Source organism: Xenopus tropicalis, chromosome 5 (assembly GCF_000004195.4).
Source record: "Xenopus tropicalis strain Nigerian chromosome 5, UCB_Xtro_10.0, whole genome shotgun sequence".
Taxonomy (NCBI): domain Eukaryota; kingdom Metazoa; phylum Chordata; class Amphibia; order Anura; family Pipidae; genus Xenopus; species Xenopus tropicalis.
The window spans coordinates 49,549,319-49,574,114 of NC_030681.2; the positions used below are offsets into that span (position 1 = coordinate 49,549,319).

The 24,796-nt window shown below is 38.3% G+C and overlaps 1 protein-coding gene across 3 annotated transcripts in view; it reads right to left on the bottom strand.

Moving 5' to 3' along the window:
- grm1 (glutamate receptor, metabotropic 1) overlaps positions 1-24,796 on the bottom strand; it is a 178,623-nt gene that overhangs the window by 124,916 nt on the left and 28,911 nt on the right. For all 3 annotated transcript variants that reach the window (XM_031902669.1, XM_018094187.2, XM_031902670.1), the window contains exon 3: positions 15,523-15,772. In XM_031902669.1, the coding sequence (XP_031758529.1) occupies positions 15,523-15,772 (250 nt within the window). The remainder of the gene's footprint in view (positions 1-15,522; positions 15,773-24,796) is intronic.

Sequence of the window (24,796 nt, forward strand, 5' to 3'; positions counted from 1 at the left end):
AATAACTGTAGCCTAAGTAATTTTAGCAGAAATACAAATGGCAAAAATAACAATAGCAAGCTGTAGGGGTGGTCCTATTCACATTTATAGAAGAGCAGTTGCTACAAATATAAAATATTTCAGTGGATATAAATTCCTCTGTTTTTTTTTTTATTATTTCTGCAAGTGTTAGGACATTCAGTACTTTAAATCCGTCTTGTGGACCCATTGGTCAATTTCTTACCTTAATCAGGGCTGTGTATATTGTCAGATTTCCAGTATTTAATAAAGTTTACATAAGCGTTTCCTTGTATTTCCAAGTATGATAAATAAGCTATTTCCCAGGGCTACCAGCTATCTGTGCTTAATGTTTTATGCATTGTTTCCCTTATCCTGAAGCAGGCAACCTGTTTATTCAGTGCCAAAAGACATGGGTCAGTATATTGTATCTGCCTCCGGTTATGTCTCTTATATCATCCTCTGTGTCTGAGTGACTGCATTGTTGGGTTTTGCAGCACATTAGAGATCCGTGGGCTGGTGCCATGGTTTTCCTTTCCTTTCTCCAATTAAAGACTGCAGATGAAGAAATTGAATTGGGTAACAGCCCTTGTTAGTATTGGAGAGGTAGTTATATAATAATAGTATCTCTAATAGACAGCTGTCACTTCTAATGTGGAATTTCTTCAGAATTGATATTGAGAAAGTAAAAAAAAAAATCATATAAACAGTGCTTAGTGATTTACTGATTGGAAGCTCTTGTGAAGGGGGGCTGCTTTGTTAGTGTAGATGCAATAGCACCCTCTGAACTAGAAGAGCTGAAATTCTAATTTAAGAACTGGAATTTCCATTTTTAAAGTTACCAGGAGTGGCTTATTGCCACCGCTAGTAACACTGCAACAATGTGTATCTGCTTTGGTAAGGTGGTGTACTTTGTTTAAACTGTTATGTTTTGTGCCTGTTTTGCCTTATCCTAAAGCACCGAGGAAGACAATGCATTGCACTGCTTAAATAGTAATTAATCATTAAGGCATGCATCATAATACAGATAATAAGAGAATATATCATCTACTTTTATATGACATGACATTATAAAGAAGTCACATTGAAGTCCCACAAATGGTAAAAAAGCATCAGCCCCCATGCATTTAAACAATATATCAGAATCTCACTTTTTTAATCTCAGCTTTATTAATCATAGACATATTCAGCATATTGCAAAATAGTGACAGTCTTTTGTTGAAAATTTGAAAAATATATACTGCATCCCCAGTATAATTGACAGAAGAATTCTCCTCCAACACAAACAAGGTAAGGCATATTAGGCAATTACCTGGCTGCAGGGAACGATTAACTCTACCTCAACAAAGTACATCTTTGCTTGCCATAAAATGTACCTTAAATCTACATATTTTTGTAAAATTCTAGGCAATACCATTGTCTTGTCTGCTTAGCTCCATTATTATTATAATCCATTATCATTAGTTTTGCTTAAAGGGTAAAAATATATTTTTTTTACATAGACATACAGGTACACAATTCCACAAATTGAAAAAACAAAAAACTATACAATGAGAAACCATTTCCCAACCCCTGTTAAACTTGTGCATTAGGTGTCATGCAACCCTTTCCTTACCTTTTTCTGTTGTTGAACTGGAAGTTCCTCTGCTTTCCAGAGAATATGTGCACCACCCACTATGGAAAGCAGAGGGATTTTGGGGGTGGGGTATATTTTTCATTTAATACCTGTAGTTTTTCAGACCTTTTCTATTTAATACAGAAAGCTTATCAGACCAAAGAGATCAGAAACCCCCAAGTAAGTTTCTATGGTGATTGTAATTTTATGGTTTACCGGTAACCACCACTTTTCATTATTTCCTGTAGAGGTGTAACAAGCCCTACTGAAAATAAACCTCATTATTTACAAATGATCATAAATGAGAAATGCCTTTTGTGGAGCTACAAGGGTCTACTTCCAGTCTTCATCTTTGTCATGGTCCACCTCAGCAATTTATCTGCACTGATCTTTTTTACGTTTTGCTTTTCCTATTCTGTGTTGTTTGTTGCCCCATATAAACTTATGGAACAAGGTTTGTATGTCCTTAAATGTTTTGGTAGAGATGGGTATGGGTAGTGTTTCAAACAGATATAGGAACTTTGGGAGAATGTTCATTTTAAGTGCAGCTATCTTTCCAAACCATGAGAGTGAGGGTGTCAGCCAGCGCTTTAGAGCTATTTTAGTTTGGTTGAGTAGCGGGGTGAAGTTGTAGTCGTACAGTTTATCGTATGCTGAGGAAATTTTTGTTCCCAGATAAGTGATGAAGTTGGATTTCCAGTTGTATTTGAATTTGGCTTGTAAGATCTCCAGGATAGGACTTGACAGGTTGACTGGGAGGGCTTCGGTTTTGCTGAGATTAATCTTGTATCCTGAGAGAGTACCATATTCATTCAGAATTTTATGCAGGGAGGGTAATGTTGGTAATGTTGGGGTTAGTTATTGTTAGTAGCACATCATCAGCAAACAGAGAGATTTTATATTGGTTGTTGAAAACCTTAACCCCTGTGACGTCTGGATTGTTTCTAATTACAGCCGCCAGTGGCTCAATACTAAGCGCATATAGTAATGGGGAGAGGGGACAGCCTTGTCTTGTTCCATTTGATATTGAGATGGGTTTTTGAATTTGGCCTGGGAGTTTTAAGTATGTGGAAGGGTTACTGTATAAGCTATTGAGTGCTGTTAGGTAGGGGCCGGATAGGTTCAAATGCTGTAGTAAAGCAAACAAAAAAGGCCAGCTCAGGCGGTCAAATGCTTTTTCAGCATCTAGTCCTAAGAGGAGCATCTGTTGCTTTTGATTTTTGGCTATTTCTATGAGGTTAATTACTCTTCTAGTATTATCTCCTGCCTGTCGGCCAAGAATAAATCCCACTTGGTCTTTATGGATCATATGAGGCAGAATAGGGGCGAGGCGATTTGCAAGAATTTTTGAGAAGAGTTTTAGGTCTGAGTTTAGTAAGGCTATCGGTCTATAGTTTGTGCATAGTGTTATATCTTTCCCCTCTTTGGGAAGCAGAGTCAGGTATGAGGTCAGAGTGGTATTAGGGATGGGTGTCCCCTGAAGATAGCTATTGAATAATTTTGTGAGGTATGGTAGTAGGATATGTAAGTAGGTCTTATAGTACTTATATGGAAGGCCGTCAGGCCCTGGGGTTTTAGCATTAGGCATCGATTTGATTGTTGCTACAATTTCTTCTGTGGTAATTGGGCAGTTGAGTGTTTGCAGGTTTGAGTCAGTAAATTTTGGGAGGTTTGCTTCCTTTAAAAACTTGGTTAGTGGATCTGGTTCCGATTCCTTATGTGGAGGAAGGCTAAGACGGAGATTATAGAGTTTATGGTAATAGTCATGAAATAGTTGCCCTATTTGATTGGGGTTATAAGTTAGTTGGCCTGAGGGGGACTGAATGGTTGTTATTCTGGTGGTTGTTTTCTGGTCCTTTAATTTTTTTGCTAATAGTGTATGTTGTTTGTCCCCTTTTTCGTAAAATAATTGTTTTGTCCAAATTATAGCTTTTTCGGCTTCTTTGTATTTTAATGCTTTCAGCTTTCTCCGTAGTCTTATGATTTGGGACAGCACTGTTTCAGAGTGATCTGTGATGTAAGTTTGTTCTAAGGTTTGGAGCTGCTTATGTGTATCTCTATGTAGGGCTAGAGTTTGGGATTTTTTGCTCGCTGTCATTGCTATGAAGTGGCCTCTTATGGTGGCTTTATGTGCCTCCCAGAGAGTTGATAAGTTCTGTACAGAGCCTACGTTCAGGAGGAAGTATTCTTTTAAGGCCTGTTCGATTTGCTTAACCGAGTCTGGGTCGTGGAGAATTGTCTCATTGAGACGCCAGTGCGGTTCTCTAAGGGGGGGAGTAGAGAGCTGTATTTGTAGGGTTATGGGTGCATGGTCTGACCATGTGATTGAATGGATATCAGAGGTGAAGCTTAAATGTAAGCATGGGTATGAGATCATAAAGTAGTCTATGCGCGTGTGAATTTTGTGGGGATTGGAGTAGAATGTGAATTGTTTCTCACGTGGGTGGTTAATGCGCCATGAATCATATAGCGAATTCTGCCTCATAAGTTTTCGGAAGCATGTGGAGGTAGTATGTGAGGAGCGATCCAGGGATTGATGGGAGCGGTCCATTGTCTGTGAATGGGTCATATTGAAGTCCCCTCCTATAATTAGGTAGGGGTGGAAATGGGGTGTTAACTTGTCCAAAGTTTTGCGTAGGAATGAGCTTTGGCGTTTATTGGGAGAATAGATGTTGAGTAAGCTAATTGGTGTCCCTTGGTATGAAGCTAGTAGTAGTAGGTAGTGGCCTTCTGGGTCAGGGAAGGCTTGGTTTACTATTAGGGGGCAATCCTTGTGGATTAGTATTGCCACTCCGGCCTTTTTATGGGTGCTAGAAGAGTAGTAGCTAATGGGGAAATATTTGGAGCTTAATTTGTATGGTTTGTTTGCATCAAAATGGGTCTCTTGAATGAAAGCAATATCTGCTTTCAGAGATTTCAGCTCCTTTAGGGTCAGATATCTTTTGGTGATGGTATTTAACCCCTTGACATTTAGTGATATAAGCTTAATCATACTATGGGCCGTGGGGTATTGAAGCTTATCTGAAAGAGGGGGGTTAGTCCTCCGGGCAATTGGAGACCTTTAGCAGAAAGGTAAGGCATATGGAGTGTTTTAGTAGGTAGACTGGTCATACGGAGTAAAGCAGTACAAATAACATTTCTTATCAAAAACACATGAGTTAAGCAGTTGCAGAAAGTGCATATTAAGGCTGAAATAAGGAGAACTAGAAACATATATAACATATATAACTGTAAAAAATACTCAGTTGAGTGAAATATAGAGAGGTTGCCCTTAGGGCAGCAAGATTGTCTGTGTGGTTGTATCTTCAGCTCAAATGAAATAATCATTTATGAGCCTGGTAAGAGCATTCAGCTCTGTATTTTGGAAGGTGAGGGACTGGTGGGTTCAGCACAGACCGATCGAGCATCTCACCTAAGGACCTTTAGAGAGCGTATAGATAAGAAGTTGACCATTGTAGGTGTTTGGAATGGATTGCGGTTGCCTCTATTAGCCTGTTATGGGTGGAGAGGGGCTCAGTGCAAGCCGGGGTTCCCGTATGATGGCCGGAATCTTAGTCCATTGAGGGGTTGGAGCCGGTTTCTGGGGAGAGTTTTGAGTCAGTGGTGGCCGGTTTCCCGGCTGTAGCCCCAGGGCTGTTAATAGCTTGCCCCCTTTAGCGGGGTAGTTGACGATTAGCTTAAATGGGAATCCCCAACGATATGGGATTTTACGTTCCCTTAGTTTTTCTGTGACATGTTTAAGTTCCCGTCTTTTAGCCAGTGTGACAGGTGATAAATCTGCAAAGATTTGTATTTTGTAGTTATGGAAATCTACGGCGGGCATAGGCCGTGTCGCTGACAGTAGCTTCTCTTTGCCCTCGTAGTAGTGGAAGCGTACAATTATATCTCTGGGTGGTTTGTTATCTGGCGGCTTTGAGGCTAAAGATCGGTGAGCCCTGTCCATGCGCCATAAGTCTATGGGAGCGGTTGGGCATATATGGGTAAAAAGGTCAAGGAGGAATTTTGGGATATCGGGGTTCCCGATTGTTTCGGGTATGCCTCGGAGCCTTAGATTTTGTCTCCTTGACCTGTTTTCCAAATCCTCGCATGTGTCCCTTATGTGCGCCATTTCCTCCCTTAGGGTGTAGTTTTCATCTTCTAGCATTGCTAGTCGTTGTGCAATATCATCAGTGAATGTTTCTAGCTTGTCTGTGCGCTCCCCTAAGTCATTTAGGTCTCTTTGTATGTCTTTGAAAGCGGTAGTGACCGCTAGTGAGACTGTCTGTGTAATGGTGGCCTGTAGCGTGTCTTGTAATTGTGAGAGTTGTTGGGCCAAAATATGGGCCGTTACAGGTTGTAAAAGCTCTGGATCTGTGTCTGGTGAGTCAGACTGACCTGTGCTTAGTTGCGGTGGGCTGTCTGGATCCAGCGGTAGAGAAGATGGGGAGGCACTTGGTGATGTAGCTCTTTGCTGCACTGCGTGTTCGGCGGCGCCATCTTGTGAGGAGGCCTGCTGGCCATATGCTTGCGATCGTTGCAGGTATGGAGACAGCGTGGGTGTTGGTTCTTTGGGTTTTCTCTTACCCATTTTTGCAGCGGGTCCTTCTCTCTGTCTTATCGACCCGAGCTAATGCAGAAAGAACGGCTTATGGCTTTTGTTCGGGTGACTTTGGTCCTTTATGGTGCGGAGCTCTTAGTCAGTGCGTGCGTTCTCCATCCAGGTCGGCCACGCCCCCCGACTGAGATAATCTTAAACCCTAGACCTACTTCTATCACACTATAGGGCTGATTCACTAAGGTGCGTTAAAACGAGTGCTATTTATAGCATGCGTTAAAAATGTTATTGCGTCTTAATACACGATTCACTAAAAGGATATTTGCGTTAATTTAGACGCGATGCTGTTTGCGTTATTTGAGGCGCAAAGACTATTTTCGTGCGGTATTTGACGCAATCCGCGCTACTTGTCGCACACGCTAATTACCGCAGCACGCTACTTTTCGTGCGCACGCCATATTAGTAGAGATGTAGCGAACTGTTCGCCGGCGAACTAATTCGCGCGAACATCGGGTGTTCGCAAGTCCGCAAATTGGCGATGTTCGCCATTTTGGGTTCGCCGTGTTTTTTTTTGCGCCGCGTTTTTTCGCCTCGGTTTTTTCGCTTCGGTTTTTCGCCTTTGCGTATACATAGGAATAGCTTGCGGGGTTTTTTTTGCGTTATTTTTTTGCGTTTTTTTTTGGCGTTTTTTTTACAAAGTATTTTTCAGATAAATTTTTGCCCTTGATCCCCCTCCTGCATGCCACTGTCCAGGTCGTGGCACCCTTTAAACAACTTTAAAATCAGTTTTCTGGCCAGAAATGGCTTTTCTAGGTTTTAAAGTTCGCCTTCCCATTGAAGTCTATGGGGTTCGCAAAGTTGGCGAATATTCGCGAGTTTTGGCGAAAGTCCGCGAACGGGTTCGCGAACATTTTTGGCGATGTTCGCTACATCCCTACATATTAGCCATACACACCATTACGTTCGTAAAACTACTGCATTTCCCTGCAAACTGGCGGCTGCGTCACTCTAGGGCCAACACAGACTTGAATAAATCCCACTGCAAAGTCCATGTTGTGTTGCCAAAAGCTCATGAACTGTACTTTTCTATAATTACCGCCTGCTTCAAGTAGGTGTTAATTTTCGCCTAGACTAATGCGATATTTAGCGTGTCTAAGGGGCTGATTTACTAACCCACGAATCCGACCCGAATTGGAAAAGTTCCGACTTGAAAACGAACATTTTGCGACTTTTTCGTATTTTTTGCAATTTTTTCGGCTTCTTTACGAATTTTTCGTTACCAATACGATTTTTGCGTAAAAACGCGAGTTTTTCGTAGCCATTACGAAAGTTGCGTAAAAAGTTGCGCTTTTTTCATAGCGTTAAAAGTTACGCGAAAAGTTGCGCCTTTTTCGTAGCGTTAAAACTTAAAAGGTGCAAAGTTTCGTGTAAGTTTTAACGCTACGAAAAAAGCGCAACTTTTTGCGCAAGTTTTAACACTACGAAAAATCGCCAGATTTTACGCAACTTTCGTAATGGCTACGAAAAACTCGCGTTTTTACGCAAAAATCGTATTGGTAACGAAAAATTCGTAAAGAAGCCGAAAAAATCGCAAAAAATACGAAAAAATCGCAAAATACCGATCATTACGAAAAAAACGCAATCGGACTCATTTCGACCCGTTCGTGGGTTAGTAAATCGGCCCCTAAGTGTTTGTGAATCATGCTTTAGTATTATTTCTGCACGCTAAATAACACAACGCGGTAAAATTAACGTGTGCGGTTGCTAATTAATGCATGTGATATGCGACTTAACGCATGTGATAATACTTTAGCAAATCGCGCGTTTTTTTGCGTCTCATTTAATGCAAAAAAACATGCAATAAGCGTTATCGCACTTTAGTGAATCAAATATATTGGAAATTCAATTCCATGTTCAATAACATTACAGTATTTAGACTAGGCAGAAATAATAGAAACAGTTTAGCAAGAAATAAATATATATTTATGGAAATATTTCTGCAAACTAATCATGTAAAACCGAGTCATTCAATACATTTATATGACATTTGGTACCAAACATATTTTCCAGATTGCAATACAGATTGTTTCAGACATCGCGGATGAGGGAACTTTTTTTGCACATATGTGGGATATATCCCAAAGTAAAAATAATTGTGGGCACAGCTTGCTAATCCATTTGAATTAATTATACAGAAAGGTTCATGGATGGGCTCATTAACAGATAATATATGCATTAAAATAAAAAGGATGAATTCATTTTTAATTAAGTCTGGTAACAGCCATATAAATGGCACACACAGCAAATCATGGAGGCTATGGCCAATACTAAGGGGCACATTTACTAACGCACGAATCCAAATCCGAATTGGAAAAATTCCGATTGGAAAACGAACATTTTGCGACTTTTTCGTATTTTTTGTGATTTTTTTCGGCGCCTTTACGACTTTTCGGAAATTGTCGTGACTTTTTCGTTACCAATACGATTTGCGCGAAAAAACGCAAGTTTTTCGTAGACATTACGATGCGCTCGTATCTTGTCGCGACTTTTTAGTAATGAGCGCTCGTAAGCGGTGGGCGAAACTTTCAGACTTAGCATGATTTTGGAAGCCTCCCATAGGACTCAATGGCACCCTGCAGCTCCAACCTGGCCCAAGAAAAGTCACCATACTGAAGCTTGAATGAATCCGAATCATTCGTACTCGGCGCGAAGGCTACGAAAAAGTCGCGACTTTTCGCGCAAGTAGTAACGCTACGAAAAAATCGCCAAATTTTGCGCAACATTCGGAATGGCAACAAAAAAGTTGCGACAATTTTCCGAAAAATCGCCAAATACCGATCATTACGAAAAAAGCGCAATCGGACGCATTCGGCCCGTTCGTGGGTAAGTAAATGTGCCCCTTAATATTTCCTCTCCGGCACTCCATGCAGAGAGAAACAACCCCAGTAATGTAGAATTAGGCTGTGTGACCTGGCTCAGTGAAAAAAATAAGTTTGTGAACTGTGAGTAACAAAGTGTAGTAGTTCAGGGCCTGAGGTAGTCAGGAAGGCTACATTCTCATGTGAGATTGACTGTTTTTTTTGTGCTGCAGACAAACATGTGTGTTTCAGTAAATAAGTACTATATTTTCTGCATTTTATGTATCCACCATCTTTTCTTTGTATAAGAAACACATTTACCTACCATTACAAAAGCAAATTTTCCTACAATATCTTTATCGATTTTTCAGCTAGTTTTTTTGTAGCAGTTAACAGGTAAATCATTCATTCAAGTGGTCCTAAACCCCAAAAAGTTGGCTATGTCCATATGTAATAATTACAATGTTTCAGATTTATTTGTTAGTATGACTGATACTGACAGAACTTCAGAAATATAGATTGTAAGCTCTACGGGGCAGGGACCTCCTTCCTCTTGTGTTTCTGACTCTTATTGCAACTGCACCTTGTATTTATTTGTATTTATTGTTGTACTTTGTATTTATCCATTATCTTTTGTATTTATCCATTATCTTTAACCCCCTGTCTGTATTAATGAATTCTACTGTACAGCGCTGCGTACATAAGTAGCGCTTTATAAATAAAGATATACATACATACATACATACAACTTCAAGTTTTAAACAATGTAGTACAGGATGGTTGCTTAGAATTACATTTTGTTTATATAGATTGTAAGCTCTACAGGGCAGGGACCTCCATCCTCTTGTGTCTTTGACTCTTAACTTATTGTATTGTTACTGTATCTTATATTTATTTGTATTTATTGTTATACTTTGTATTTATCTATTATTATCTTAATAACCCCCTGTTGTATTAATCTATTCTACTGTACAGCGCTGCGTACATAAGTAGCGCTTTATAAATAAAGAGATACTTACATTTGTTTCATAACATTTTCTTAATAGATATACCTGAATCCCAGCTTGAGGTTAGAGTATGATTTGGGGTGAATATAACACTGCTTTTTTACATATTCTTGAAACTACAGCTGAATGACTAATAAACCAATATGTTTCTATGGGGCCGATTCACTAAAGGTCGAAAAAATGAGTGCTATTTATAGCATGCGTTAAAAATATTATACATTTTGTGCAAGTTAACGATCGATTCACTAAAAGAACATTGTCTGAATTAAGAAGCGATGCTCTTGGCGTTATTTATCTGGCGATGAACGATTTTAAGCAACATTTTAACGCATGTGCAATATTTTTTGTCGCACTTGATATTAATGCACGCTATTACGCACGTACCAGTTACTTTCTGAAACTACTTTTCTGAAAATTACCATTTCCCTGAAAACACAAGCATGCATCACTCTAGGAAGATCACATACTTGAAAAAATCCGACTGCAAACTCCATCTTGTCACCACAGACAATCACCAGCTGCAGTTTTGTTCAGTAACGCCTACTCCTGGGAGGCGTTAAGTTTCACAGTAATTATCAACACATTTTACGCGTTTAACACTTCATATGTATTTGTGAATCATGCGTAAGTATTCTTTCTATGCGATAATTACCGAAATGCGATAAAAATAACGCTTTCCGATAATGCGCTTTTTTAACACATGCGCTATGATTCGCAGTGAATTTCTGCATTTCGCCATTGGTGAATTGTTTCGTGAAACTTCGGTGAAAATTCACTGTGGAAAAATTCAGCGCACAAATTTTTTTTTTGCTGTGCGTCAAAATTGGCGTGGTCACGTCAAAAAAGGGCGCGGTCACAGCAAAATAGCTGCAGGCGACAAAAAATTCACAACAAATGCGTTTCACAAATTTTTCGCCATTTCACAAATTGTTCGCTGTTTCGCAAATTTTATGGCGAAGCTAAACGGGACAGATTCGCTTATCACTGGTGATAACGAACGCGAAATTACGTTGATGAATCAGTACTTATTTATCGCATGCTTTTTAACGCAAAAAAGTATGTGATAAGCGTTAATGACCTTTAGTGATTCGGCCCCTATATCTGTACTCATCTCTGAGCTATGGCTGTTTCTTAAATGAAGGGGTGTAGCCAAAGGTTGGACCTTGAAGTGGGGTTTGAACTAAAATAGCTTGACAACCACTGGTCTGGAGGCTAGATGATCAAATAGTTACTATTAAAAAGTGTCATAATTGCTGCCCTAAGAAAGTTACATTCACTTGCTTGGTATTAGACTGGCTTCACGTGTTTCCCCATAAACCTCTGCAAATATCCATGTTCTGTGTGCAATGTGAATACTGCCATATATTAAACAAAAGGTACAATGCATTGTTTTTTATCATCCACATTTTTTGCTAAGTAGGTACTGCATCAAAATGTGTATCACCATTACACACCATTTTCCCAAAGTTTAAAACTTATCCTATATACAGTAGATGCTAAATTACTAGTGAAACAGTAGATCAGTGAATGTACATTGCCCAATCCCTATCTCTTGCGTACTGTATACTTGTAGCTAATTTGGCCAGATGAGTTGCACTTCCACTGTACTTGTATATTTTACTTAGCCTTATCGCTGGACATTTTATGTGATATAATATAAATATACTTGGTTATATGCTAAGAATAGTGATGAGCGAATCTGTCCCACTTTGCTGAAAAATTTGGAGAAAATGTCACCCGTCAAAAAAAAAAATTCGCCAATTGCGAAACGTGGAATTTCACAGCGAATTCATGCCTGGCAAATTAGTTTGCCCATCACTAGAAAGAAAATATCTGGTTTATTTTTATGAGTTACTGGTCATAGGACTATGGCACACATGGCCCAGTACTAACTATGCGTCACTCTTCATTTCTTTAAAAACCTATTGGTTGGCTACTTGTTTTTTACAGCACTCTCAATTGTTCTTACTTTCCATATTAATATCCTTTGCGTTAGGAATATTAATTTCTATTTCAATTTTATAATTTCCACTTCCAAGTTTGTTAAGGTCAATGCCAGTAATGTAGCCATTGTGGACCTATATAGGGTTTCTTCTTGCTACTACTGGTGCTTGGACATCAAGCTACTTAGCTGTGATCCAGCCTGCCGACCCCTGGTGATTGGGTGCTTTATGACCCATGGGAGAGAAGATGCTGCAAAGTAGGAGTTTTAAGGTGATTTTAAAAAAAAATCAGAAATTGTTATAAAAACCACTAACTTGAGGAATGGATTTCAGAATGTATTCTTTCAAAAATGTATGGTTTCCTGGGGTACCTGGAGATGATTTCCTATTTCCATTGGGCGCTGATTCTGCACAAGACCTGTATGTTATCAGAGTGCAAGAAGGCTGCCCCAACAGGCAAGAATGGCAAAACCGTCTGCAGCTGACACTGGGGCATCGTTATGTCTTGCTCCACTCAGCAGCTCACGGTGTCCTGTACCTGTCTCTGTTTATCAGACGAGATCTCGTGTGGTTCTGCTCTGAGGTTGAATGTGCAACCGTCACTACGCGATTCTTCCCAATGATTAAGACCAAAGGGGCTGTGGCTGCTTCATTTACATTCTTTGGAACCTCATTCCTTTTTATCAATGCCCACTTTGCGGCAGGAGATTCCAAAGTAAAGAAAAGAATACAGAATTATGAGAAAATAATCAAAGACCTGCAGCTTCCAAAAAATGTTCCTGACACAAACTCCATTTACTCTGATCCCGACGATGTGAAAAGCCGGTTTGACGAAGTCTTTTGGTTTGGGGACTTTAATTTCCGCTTGCGCAAGAGTCGGAGGGAAGTTGATTCCATCCTAGAAAACCTTCCAAAGAATGATATGAGGTCCCTCCTGCAGTATGATCAGCTGTCAGAAGAGGTGACTAAAGGTTCTATATTCAAAGAATTTAAGGAAGGCAAAATCCATTTCCGTCCCACATATAGATTTAATATCGGGTCCGATGACTATGACACCAGTAAGAAACAGAGGACACCTTCCTACACTGATCGAGTGATGTACAAAAGCCGGCATCAGGATGATATTCATGTTCTGAAATATGGCTCTTGCTCACTTATGAGACAGTTGGACCACAAACCTGTTTTTGGGCTATTTGAAGTATTGATAAAACCAGGGTCCAATAACATTCCTTTCACTGTTTGAAAGACAACTTTATTTAATGGGACTAAAAAAGAACTGACGTTAAATAAAAGAAATGAGAAAACTGAAAACCAACAGTCTATTGGCATGGGGAGGGTGGGAGGGCCAATGACTTGGATTAAAACAGGGTCCAGTAACATTCCTTTGACTGTTTGAAAGAGAACTTTATTTCATGGGACTAAAAAAGAACTGACATTAAATACAAGAAATGAGAAAGCTGAAAACCAACAATCTATTGGCATGCCAATGACTTGGGCTTTTTGCCTTAAAACACGCACTTGATGCACGTGCGCATTTTATGAATATCGTGAGTGCTGGCATTTTAACCCAATTCCTATAGCCAGCAATGGGAGGATGGCAAGGGGGCGATTTCACACACTCGGGGCAAAACAAGCCAAATGATAAAGTTGCTACATCCAACTTCCATATATTTATAACATTCAACCCCACCATGTAGGACTTATGCCTTTAAACCAGGGATGGTGAACTTGAAGATCTCTCCCACGAAAAGCTACAGAGAGAGAGGAACAGCCAGTGAGCCAACACTTTGGTCACAAAACACTTTTCCTAAGATACCTGGAATACAACCAATACCACTTATGAATATATGACTGTCAGTTAACATAATACAACAGCCATGGGGGGGATGGCAAGGGGTGATTTTGAAAATTAATCGCAAAGAGCACAAGCAAGTGATAAACTTGCTACAACTTGCATAGATTTATAGCACCACTATGTTGGACTTGTGCCTTTATAATATGGATGTTGGCCTTGAAGATCTCTCCCATACAAAAGCTACAGCAGAAATAACAGCCAGTAAGCTTGATCCCCTTTGTACTGCATTTTCATCTTGGCAGTGTTTAGAATCCCTGTCTTCCCCTATAAGATTTTACCATTCCCATAAAACAGACCCACAAGGAAACTTTTATGGGTGTTTGGAGGGTTCACAACATTATAACATGGCACTCTACAGTGCATGCGCTTCCTGGACCAGAACAAAGAGAAGATGGAAGAAGCCAAAGCTGTTTTTAGGGAACAGGAGCACACAGCAGGATAAATACAGGGCCAATTCCATTTATAATACCCCAGGACAGTGGTGTGGAGGTTTGTCAATTTTATGATCATAACTTTATAACTAAAAACCCCTGTTTTTGCTAAATATGCAAAATCACTAAATTAGTAGTAAACCAGGGGACCAGGGAATGTGCATTGGTCACTTAGCCAGATCCGATTCATTGTACTTATATATTTTACTTAGTCTTGGAGTGCTCCCACAACCCCCTTTTGCGTAATTTGATACTTTAGCAGAGTAATTCTGCAGGAAGAATGGCCAAACCAATTGGTGGTCTTAGGCCTTTAAAAATTGGTGTTGGTCTAGCAATCTCTCTCCTATAAGCTAATGGTGGGGGAGGGCTATACCCTGTGAATAAAACCAGTGCCCTGGTCAGAATATATAACCAGAGGTAAGTAGTTAGAACCACCATATGGGGTTTACCTGGATGAGGTATGGTGGCTTGTCAATTTTATGATCATAATTTTGAAACTTATAAGCCCTGTTTTTGTAAATACACACATAGATTCTAAATACTATTTACTTGCATACTGTATATATAAGTTTGTTGCTAGGGAGGGTGACATCAGGTGACATTTCCTCTAGCTATACAACCATCATTGTAACTGCCACTGCTCCAATAAGGAGCCACCTTTTTCAGAAACACTTTTCCCTAGAACACAAAGCCGTAAAGTGCCCTTTGCAAGAGATTCTCAGGGTGCGTCCTTACAAATATACAAAATGTAATCATTATGTATTAATATTTAATGTTAAATTGTCGCTTCTTGTAACTGAAGCAATGTTACACCTGATATATTTATATATAAAAAAACACATAAGCCCTTGATTATATAATTACACTACTTAAGGTAATGTTCGTAATGTTCAAAGTATATGTCATATTAAGAGCTAAGGGTATAAATAAAGAAAGCCATTAAACTGTATATTAGAAACATGCCATTTCTTCACTGTGCGACTGCATTGTAAAAAGTGTCATTATTTGAAGCATTTTCTCTTTTTTTTTTTCTTTTGTTGCTGAATGATTTAATTCATTTGTGCTAATTGCTGATTATTAACCATTGATATAATGGAATGTTAAATAATGTTATTTAACATTGTCTGTAGTTTTAATTTGAGGCATAACTACAACATATATACAGTATATGTATATACTGTATATATACTGTATATATATATATATATATGCAATGCTTGTGATCACAAAATATCCTTTCAATGAATTTTCCATTCTAAAGAAAAAACTTGGAGACTCTTACCTTCCAATGAGCAGAAATTCCCCAGCCACTCCCAAGCGCCTCATGGCCATTAGAATTCCTCTCACTGTCATCCCCTCACAAAAGCAAATAACCACTCTGGCTTTGGGCAATCTCTCACGCAACTTTTTAAGAAGGCGATCAAAGTTTCTCTCCCCAGCATTGCTGTAGATCTTGTCTGTGTGTGCTATGCAGAGGCCTTCTTGAGCAGCCATCTCCTTAAATGCCTCCATACCACTTTCTCCATAGTTTCCTGAAAAACAAAGAAATGCTTTAATTATGTTTTGTTGATAAAGTTTTATATTTCCTTGAAAGTTAAAAGAAATGTAACTTTGTATCAAGTTCTACTTTACTAAGTAATGTATACTCCATAAATGTAACTGGGCAACAGGATATTTGTCAGCAGTTTGCAGCTAGGGGAGCCAGTACCTCAGTGAACAGAGACCACTCCCCACACTTAAAACTACTTGTGCTTTGAGTAAAAGCATCTACTTTTTGACCGCAAATACAACAGAATTCTGCATTGTGGAAAAAATGGCACTCAACTGCACTCAAAATTGCAGTTTGCTCACTCCACTTGTGGACAACATGTGCCTTCAAGAATTTGATTATCTGAGAAAACTTGCATAGGTCGTTATTTTTATATTTTTTTGTAGCAACCAAGCAGAGGTTTGAATGACTGGAAGATGAATAGGAGAGATCCAAATAGAACAATAAGTTGTAAAGAGTAACAGTTACAAAAAGCAAATGATAGAGAAGTTAGCATTTAATTGCTGTATGCAGAGCAGGGTCTATCTACATTATGCCAATCTCTAGATTACAGTATTCCCTGCTCATCATTCTGTACACCCTCTTTTGGTTTGGCAAGCCATTTCCCCCAGATTTTCAAAATGAGGTAACTATAAGAAGTCCATTTTATCAGGTTCCCTTAGGTCCAAGCTTTTGGTGAAGCCCAAAAGACACAAAGCAGAGGAGTGTACATGGGGCATCTCCATTAACTAATTGACATGGTATATTATTTCAGACATGAAACTTTGGGGATATCTTCTGAATGTATGAAAATAATGTATGTTGCATTGTCCATTTTGTGTTTAAGACTGGTGTCATCTGGGCCAACCTGTGGGGTGTATGATCACATAAGTTAATTTCTCATGTAAGGGTATTCAGTTTCATATTAATATTAGAATTCTGAATTTTAGAATTCTTTCTAGATCTTTGGTAGAATCAAAGTTGGCCTTAGGGGCACATTTACTAATCCACGAACGTCCAAAAAGCGTCCGAATGCGGTTTTTTTGTAATGATCGGTACTTTGCGACTTTTTCGCGAATTGTCGCAACTTTTTCGAGCTCTCAATACGAAAGTTGCGCTAATTCGCGAAAGTCGTAATGGCTATGAAAAAGTCGCGACAATTCACGAAAGTTATAATGGCAATGAAAAAGTCGCGACAATTCTCCAAAGGCATAATGGCAATGAAAAAGTCGCGACAATTCTCCAAAGGCATAATGGCAATAAAAAAGTCACGACAATTCCCGAAATTTGTTATGGCTATGAAAAAGTCGCGACAATTCGCGCAAGTCATACCGGTTACGAAAAAGTCGCGACAATTTACGGGAAAGTCGTAACGGCAACGAAAAAATCGCAAAAGATACGAAAAAGTCGCAAAATGTTCGTTTTCCAATCCGAATTTTTCGGATTCGTGGATTAGTAAATCAGCCCCTTAGAAACCATTACATAAATTCACCCAAAGGGTTTTTCTAGCTCCTTGCATCTCAGATAATACTCTAAAGTGCTTTCATTAACACTAGATATGCCAGATAGGAATTAGCTTGGGGGTTCAGGCTCCAGCCATCATGAAGCACAGACCAGTGAGGTTCGACAGAAGCAGAGATATAGCAAACCAACCCTTTGCATATTGGCATCTATAACATCTGTGTTATATTCACTAAGTCCCCCAACAAGATCAGGGCTTCATATTGCTAAAATCATCTTCTTGCCTAAGCCATCTTTTTGAGGCAGGAAACATATTTTTTATAATATTATTACAAACAGTTTGAACGGTCAATGAGTCTTGACCTGTCTTAAAACCTAGGGGCAATTTCTCAATAATGGAAGATAAAATCAATATTTTTAAGGATCCCTTTGAATCACTATATGCAGCTATCTGAAAGAATCTACTTTGTACCTGAGGACTCTGTGCCAGGTCCCCTGGTCTATAGGGAAACCAGGAACTGTCCATATGATTTTAAATTCTATTGAATACTTCAGTTTCAAATGTTACCAAAAATGCTCTGCCTTATTTGTATTTTGTTTTCTTTCTGCTGTTCTATCTTTTGGCAGCAAAGTAATGTTAAAGAATGAATGACCTCCTGTCTGGCAGCTATGTTCTGCTCTGCGACAGGCTTCTCTGAAATTTGCAAAGAGGTATAATCTGCTTTGTCAATGTCACACTTTACTATTATTCTTCACAGCAAATAAAGCCATATAACACCGCATGACAGGCAGCAGTTCTGCGGTGAAATAAGAGCAGGTTTTTGCTTCATTTTTGTAAGCCATATTTATATTGTTGTTCAGATCCAGAGAGATAAAATAAAACTGTAGATTAATAAAACAAGTATTTACCTAACCTAAATAATAGGAAGTGACACTGTTACTGGGATTATGTACAATAATAAATTAATAATTCACATCCACTGAAATTAGGGATGCACCGAATCGACTATTTTAGGATCCAGCCAAATCCTGAATCCTTTGCGAAAGATTCGACCGAATGCTGAACTGAATCTGAACCCTAGTTTGCATATGCAAGTTGGGATAATGAAGCGTTAAGGAGAACCATGTGCTAAGCGTTAGTATGTGACAAATTGTCGCATTATTGGCTGTGGCAAGATAAAGCTGATCACATGTTGGATGATTTTTGGAACATCCAAGAACATATCTTTGACTGCACTGGACACATGTAACACAATTTAGACACACATATAGATCCAATCATATATTAAATGGGTCCTTGCTGCACAACAGAAACAAGGAGATAAAAAAGAATACAATAAAAGTCATAAGGGGTTACTTACTAAGACACCTGACAGAAGTGCAAGTTGAAATACTAATGGTTTCGCTTAAAAGCTTCTCAAACAGAATAGTGGGTTTAGCTGCTGCCACCTTTAATTAAATTGCATTTTGTGCATATCTCCCAGCAGCAGTTTACAAATATTAATATGTGCCATGGAACCTAGGAACAGGCGAGCTTGTGCGCTGTTCGACTAAACATGCTTCTGCGTACCAATGCGATACATTGGATGTAACAGAATAAAACATGGCGGCCACCAACAATGCCTCACAAATCTCTGGTGATACAGCCAGTATGGGTGGACCATTGGCTTTTACATGCTGCCAGTGATGTGGTTGGGAAAATGGGCCCTGTGCATGGGGCTATTAGTTTATAACTGTGAGTGAGGGTATTAGTTTTCTTTAAAAGCTGCCATATTTCATTGCATTGCAACTGCCTTTGGTTTATTTACCTACTCAATTTTTGCTGAATGAAAGATAAATGCTTGTGTGCTCACGCAAGTAAAGCAGTCTGCTATTTGATGACCATTGCATTGCTGTTTAGAAGTCATACAACTATGGGATTAGTTATCTGGAAACCTGTTTACCAGAAAGCTCCAAATTACTGGAAAGACATCTCTTATAGACTCCATTTTAATCAAATAATTCACATTTTTAAAAGTTACTTTCTTTTTCTCTGCAATAATAAAACAGTACCTTGTACTTGATCCCAACTAAGATATCATTAATCCTTGTTGGAGGCAAACCAATCCTATTGGGTTGATATGCGGATCCATATTATGGAAAGACTCCTTATCTGGAAACCCCCAGGCCCTGTACCGTATTTTATTTACCACTTCAGCGCAATTAAATGATAGCTCCTACACATACAATAATGATTATTATACAGAATAGCTTATGTCCAAAATTTTTACTAAGAATTAAATGAAAAACAATCCAACATTAGGTAAATGTGCACCAGCCTTACACTTTTTAAAGTTGAGTATCACAATTATTAGTTGATTTTTTTCAAGGTCTCTCAATGAAAATGATTTATGGACTGCAATTTGTATGTAGTGCCACAAGCTGGTTTTAGTTCAAGACCTTAACTGGGCCACTCAAGGACATTCACCTTTTAATTATTCAGTAGGGAGCTTTGACTCTGTGCTTGTCATGGTAAAAGGTGAATTTCCATTTTAGCTTCATGTTAGCAGACTAGGATGAGTTCCTGCAGTTTATCTCTTATCCATTCTGGCAACTTTCCCAGTGTCTACTGAAGACCATCCTACCCTTCTCATGTGGTGATCATTGCAGCAACTCTAAGGAATAGATTTTATACCAAAAAAAGGCTATACACACATTTACACTCAGTTATATATTTACATAAAATTATAACACTTTTCCTGACCATATATGGTTTTACATAGAGTGCCACAACATTAAATTGTATCAAAGTTATAAATATTAGACATGAAGCAAAACTTGTTGAGGGATAAAGTTCATAGAGTAGCAAATTCTACCTACTTGCATTAGAATAAGGTTACGCAGTCAGTAGTGTACTATAGGGTTGTGTATTACAGCACAGGTTTCTGTGCACTGAAGCAGTGAATCTATAAATATTAGTTGTCTAAAACTAGGTAGATTATAAGGGTCCCTTTTCAAAAAATGCATAAAATTTTTCAGAGTGCAAATTTTCCCCAAACCCTTCTTATAAAAGTTTAGATTCAATGGTAATACTTCATTCCAGTAGGATCATTCCAGAGAGGATGCTGGAGGATGTTGGGGAGGCATGCGCAGTAGAGACGGTGAGGGAAAGTCCCTTACTAAAGATGGCAGCGCCGTTCACTGAAACAAGTATGTAGAATGTAGTAAGTGTATATCTGTAAATCTTTCACTAGGCAAGCCAGAAATATAGCGTTTCTACATAGCAATAGTAGTACTATTGAATAGTGTGCTTAATAGATTTTGACTTTACTTGTCCTTTAAAAAATTTGAGGATTAATCTTTAGGTGCAGAAAAGGCTTTTTATGGTGCATACAGTTGTAGTTCCTCTCTCTCTCTGAAGATAGTGTACAGATAGAATTGTTCAAGAAAGGGCATTATGTCTTTATATTAAAGTATAAAATGTTGTAAAATTTAGTTCTTTAGTTCAGTTCTTTAGTAGAATGGATTAGTTTTTCTCTAATCCAGGGACAAGTGCAATTGCTGTACTGTAGTCAGATATTTTTTCCCTTTCTGGGTCAAACTGATACATTAGATTGTTCTGTCCTCCACTACCAAAAATGGAATCTAGATATAAATTATTATTCTGAGGATTTGAGAAGAATTAAACGTGATGTTATGTGTTTATCATAATTTTATCAAGCTGCCTTATGGAGCAAGGTGAAAATTAAAACAGAGTTTTGCATTTATTGTGGCATACATATTTATGACTGTTCTATTTAGCACTTAGCATCAAACTTGTTGCAATGCCTGCAAAAGCTATAATGGCAACTTAGTTACATAGTTACATAGTTACATAGGGTTGAAAAAAGACCATTGTCCATCAAGTTCAACCCATCCAAGTAAACCCAGCACACAACCTATACTAACCAATCTATACACTCACATACATAAACTATATATATACAACCAGTAATACTAACTGTAGATATTAGTATCACAATAGCCTTGGATATTCTGCTTGTTCAAAAACTCATCCAGGCCCCTCTTAAAGGCATTAACAGAATCTGCCATTACTACATCACTAGGAAGGGCATTCCACAGCCTCACTGCCCTCACCATGAAAATCCACCTACGCTGCTTCAAATGGAAGCTCTGTTCCTCTAATCTATAGGGGTGACCTCTGGTGCGCTGATTGTTTTTATGGGAAAAAAGAACATCCCCCAACTGCCTATAATCCCCTCTAATGTACTTGTACAGAGTAATCATGTCCCCTCGCAAGTGCCTCTTTTCCAGAGAAAACAACCCCAACCTCGACAGTCTAACCTCATAGCTTAAATCTTCCATCCCCTTTACCAGTTTAGTTGGTTCAACTGAGCCCGATAGCAGCTATTCAATGCACATTAGCCATAACAGAGATCTGTGCATCGTTGTGGGGAGCTGGTGGTACATGATTTATAAAGGGAAGCTTCTAACTGGAGAAGCTTTCTGAATTGGTTAGTGAACCCCTTTTCAAGGAGAATGCAAAAGTCAGAATGTAAAAAAAAAAATACTGTCAAGGAACTAATCTGTATCCTGAGATATACAAGACCATAGTAGTATAATAGGAAAGAGTAGAATGCATGTCCATTTTTACTCATAAAACGCTACTTGTGTATGCAGAGTTGTACAATACGGGGTCAATATAATAATGAATGTCACAGATGTTAGGCAGGTGCTCCAAGAGGTAGACTTTGAGGTTTGAAAGAAAGCTTCTCTCTGAAGGAATTTAAGGGTGGCAAGAGAGAAAGGTTTAAGGGGGAAACAGCAGTAGAGGTGGGTGATGTGACCAGGCAGTGGCTCTGAGATGAACAAAAGAGTCAACCAGAAATAGATGGTGACACAGAGAACTAATATATTGAGCTGTAAGTGGAGGAGGATTCTATCAGCATACTTTAATTCATACTTTACTGGAGAAAACTGTGAGTTAGGGAGGACAGGATGAGAGCACCCATAAGCATCTTAGCTATTTGTGAAAAAAAAGCAAATGATATGGGGCATAGGAAGAAGTGGCAGTGGTATATATATGTTCAGAGAAGGAGAATGAGGAGTCCAATACTGAGATGACAGGGTGACAGATGTCATATTTTCCAACTGTTTAAATGTATTGCAATGTGAAGGGGACATAATAATAAGTTTAATTCAACAATTAGAGTTGTAATACTCATTAGCATATTTTTAACATTGGCACTTTTTTAACACATTTGTAAGATTTGTCAACAGAATATGCAAAAGTTGCAGACAGGTTTTTTTTCTAATTTGCTAGGATCTGTAGAACAAAGATCAAGGAGGGTTGCTATAGGAATAGTATGCAGCCATACTGAAATATGTTCAGGGAGCATTTTATTCTAATCTCACCACGATTTTAAATATGTGCAATGGAATTCTGTACCCTCAAGGTACCAGTCAGATGTTTTAGAGAAGAGTCTGAAAGGTGGCCCCTACTTTGTATTACCCATGGATTTTCTGCTTATCTTAGCATGTTCTCTAGATTGTCACAGATCCAGCTGAATCTTAGCAGTACCTTTAGACAGCCCTACAGACATTGCCTAGTCTTCAGGTTTGGCAGAAAAATACATTATAGGAGATCTCAGGCTTGTACTATATATTTAAGCTGTACCCAGAAATAGGCACTAGAATAAAAGTAATCAGGGTTGCCATCATAATCACATGTGGGTGTCTGTGTCCCTGTAAGAACAAATAATGTACGTAGTACATACTGTAGTCACGTTGAGTTGAAAAAAGACCAAAGTCTATCTATATAGTCACGTATTATGTCTGCTGAAGAAACCATCCAAAGCCACTCTTAAAAGTATTAAGAAAATCTGCCATCACAGCATTACTTACAAGTATATTTCACAATCACCATAGGAATGCCGCTGGTGTGCTGGTCATTTTTATGGGAAAAAAGAACATCCCCTATCTGCTATATTCACCTTTAATCCACATTCAAGGCAATTAACATTAGAAAATGTATCTCTGGGTCTTATTAATAGTGGGACCCAAGAGTGGAGTTGTATGTCCTGGTTATGTATTCCGTGTTAACCTGATAAAATATATTGCAATTGTGTTGGAGGCTCAGTGAATCTTTACTCTTTACAGGATAATCATCTGTCTTGTACATGGGTAATAGTATTTAGTTTTCCTACAATCAAACTACATAATTTACTGTTTCGTTTAAGATTAGATATCAGCTGAAAGTAAGAAATCCAATCAGAGCAGTGACGTTAACATTTTAGCTCAAATCTAAAACAGGATCATGATGAGCATTTAATCTCTCACTGTCAGTGTAGACTGTACTTAGAGAAATACACATGTTTGTAGTATTGGCACATTTCACATTGTCATAAGATAGAATAAAATGAAACAATTTCTTTTAATTTACAAATAAAGGGCACTTATACATAAATATTATATTAGCTGTAATTGACATTAACACTAATGTTTTTATTAATTGGTGCTTCTATAACAAAACTAAATAAATATTACTAGATAATTCAGATGGGTATTTCATTATATTTAGTAAATTTACTTGAGTTCTTTAGTTCTAGTGATGAAAATGTAATTATAGACAGATTAAGACAATGCATTTAAAATGTTTTACTGTTTTCTGAGTAAAACAAGAGTACTCGTGATGAGCAAATTTTCAGACATCGCCATCTGCTATTTGTTCACGAAGTATCTACAATATTTTTCCGTTGAAAATTTGGGGTCACATAAAAAAAATGTGCTTGTGTCAAAAATGGGTGCGGTCACGTAAAAAAAGTCACACACAGCAAAAAAAAGTTGCGTTCCGTGAATTTTTTGCCGTTTTGTGAATTTTTCTGAAGTTTCGCAAATTTTTCTGCAAAGCAAAACAGGACAGATTTGCTCATCACTAGTATTCACTGTAATCTTCTAGATACAATTTTTATGTTGCCACTATTTCATGGACCCCCAAAAATAGTTATTGCAGGAAGTCAGGATTAATGGCACCCTGCCCCCACCTTGGTATTGGTGTAAAAGACATTAGTTGAGTAATTTGCAACCATCATATAATAGTTGAGAAAATAACGTAAGACGGGTTCTAGAGAAAGAACAGTATCAACAGCTAGAGGAAAGAGAGGTCAACTGCATAAGGCCCCAATTACATAGGGGTTACAGTGGATAAACCCACTCCAAACTATCCTACCAAAAAGACTACAGAAAATTTACTGTTTAATAATACCATTTAAATAAGATCAGGTTCCCTTGCCTGTTGTCTATAGAGTATTGCAATGAAAGAAAGACCTTCCCAATTAAAAATTATGAGGTTATAGATTAAAATTTTGCAATCTACAGTTCTTATGACATACTTAATCTAAGTAACTTTAGCATTTCTTCTTGTCTCTAAACTATCCTAGTATTTTTCATTGTAATTAAATATCAAGACTTGAACTTGACAAGCATCTTTTTCTTGGGTTGCCTACAAAATAATTAGTCATTGTTGTCTGTTCAGCAGCACCTGCCATAGATACAGCTCACTGTACTGTTATCATTAGAATGGATCAGT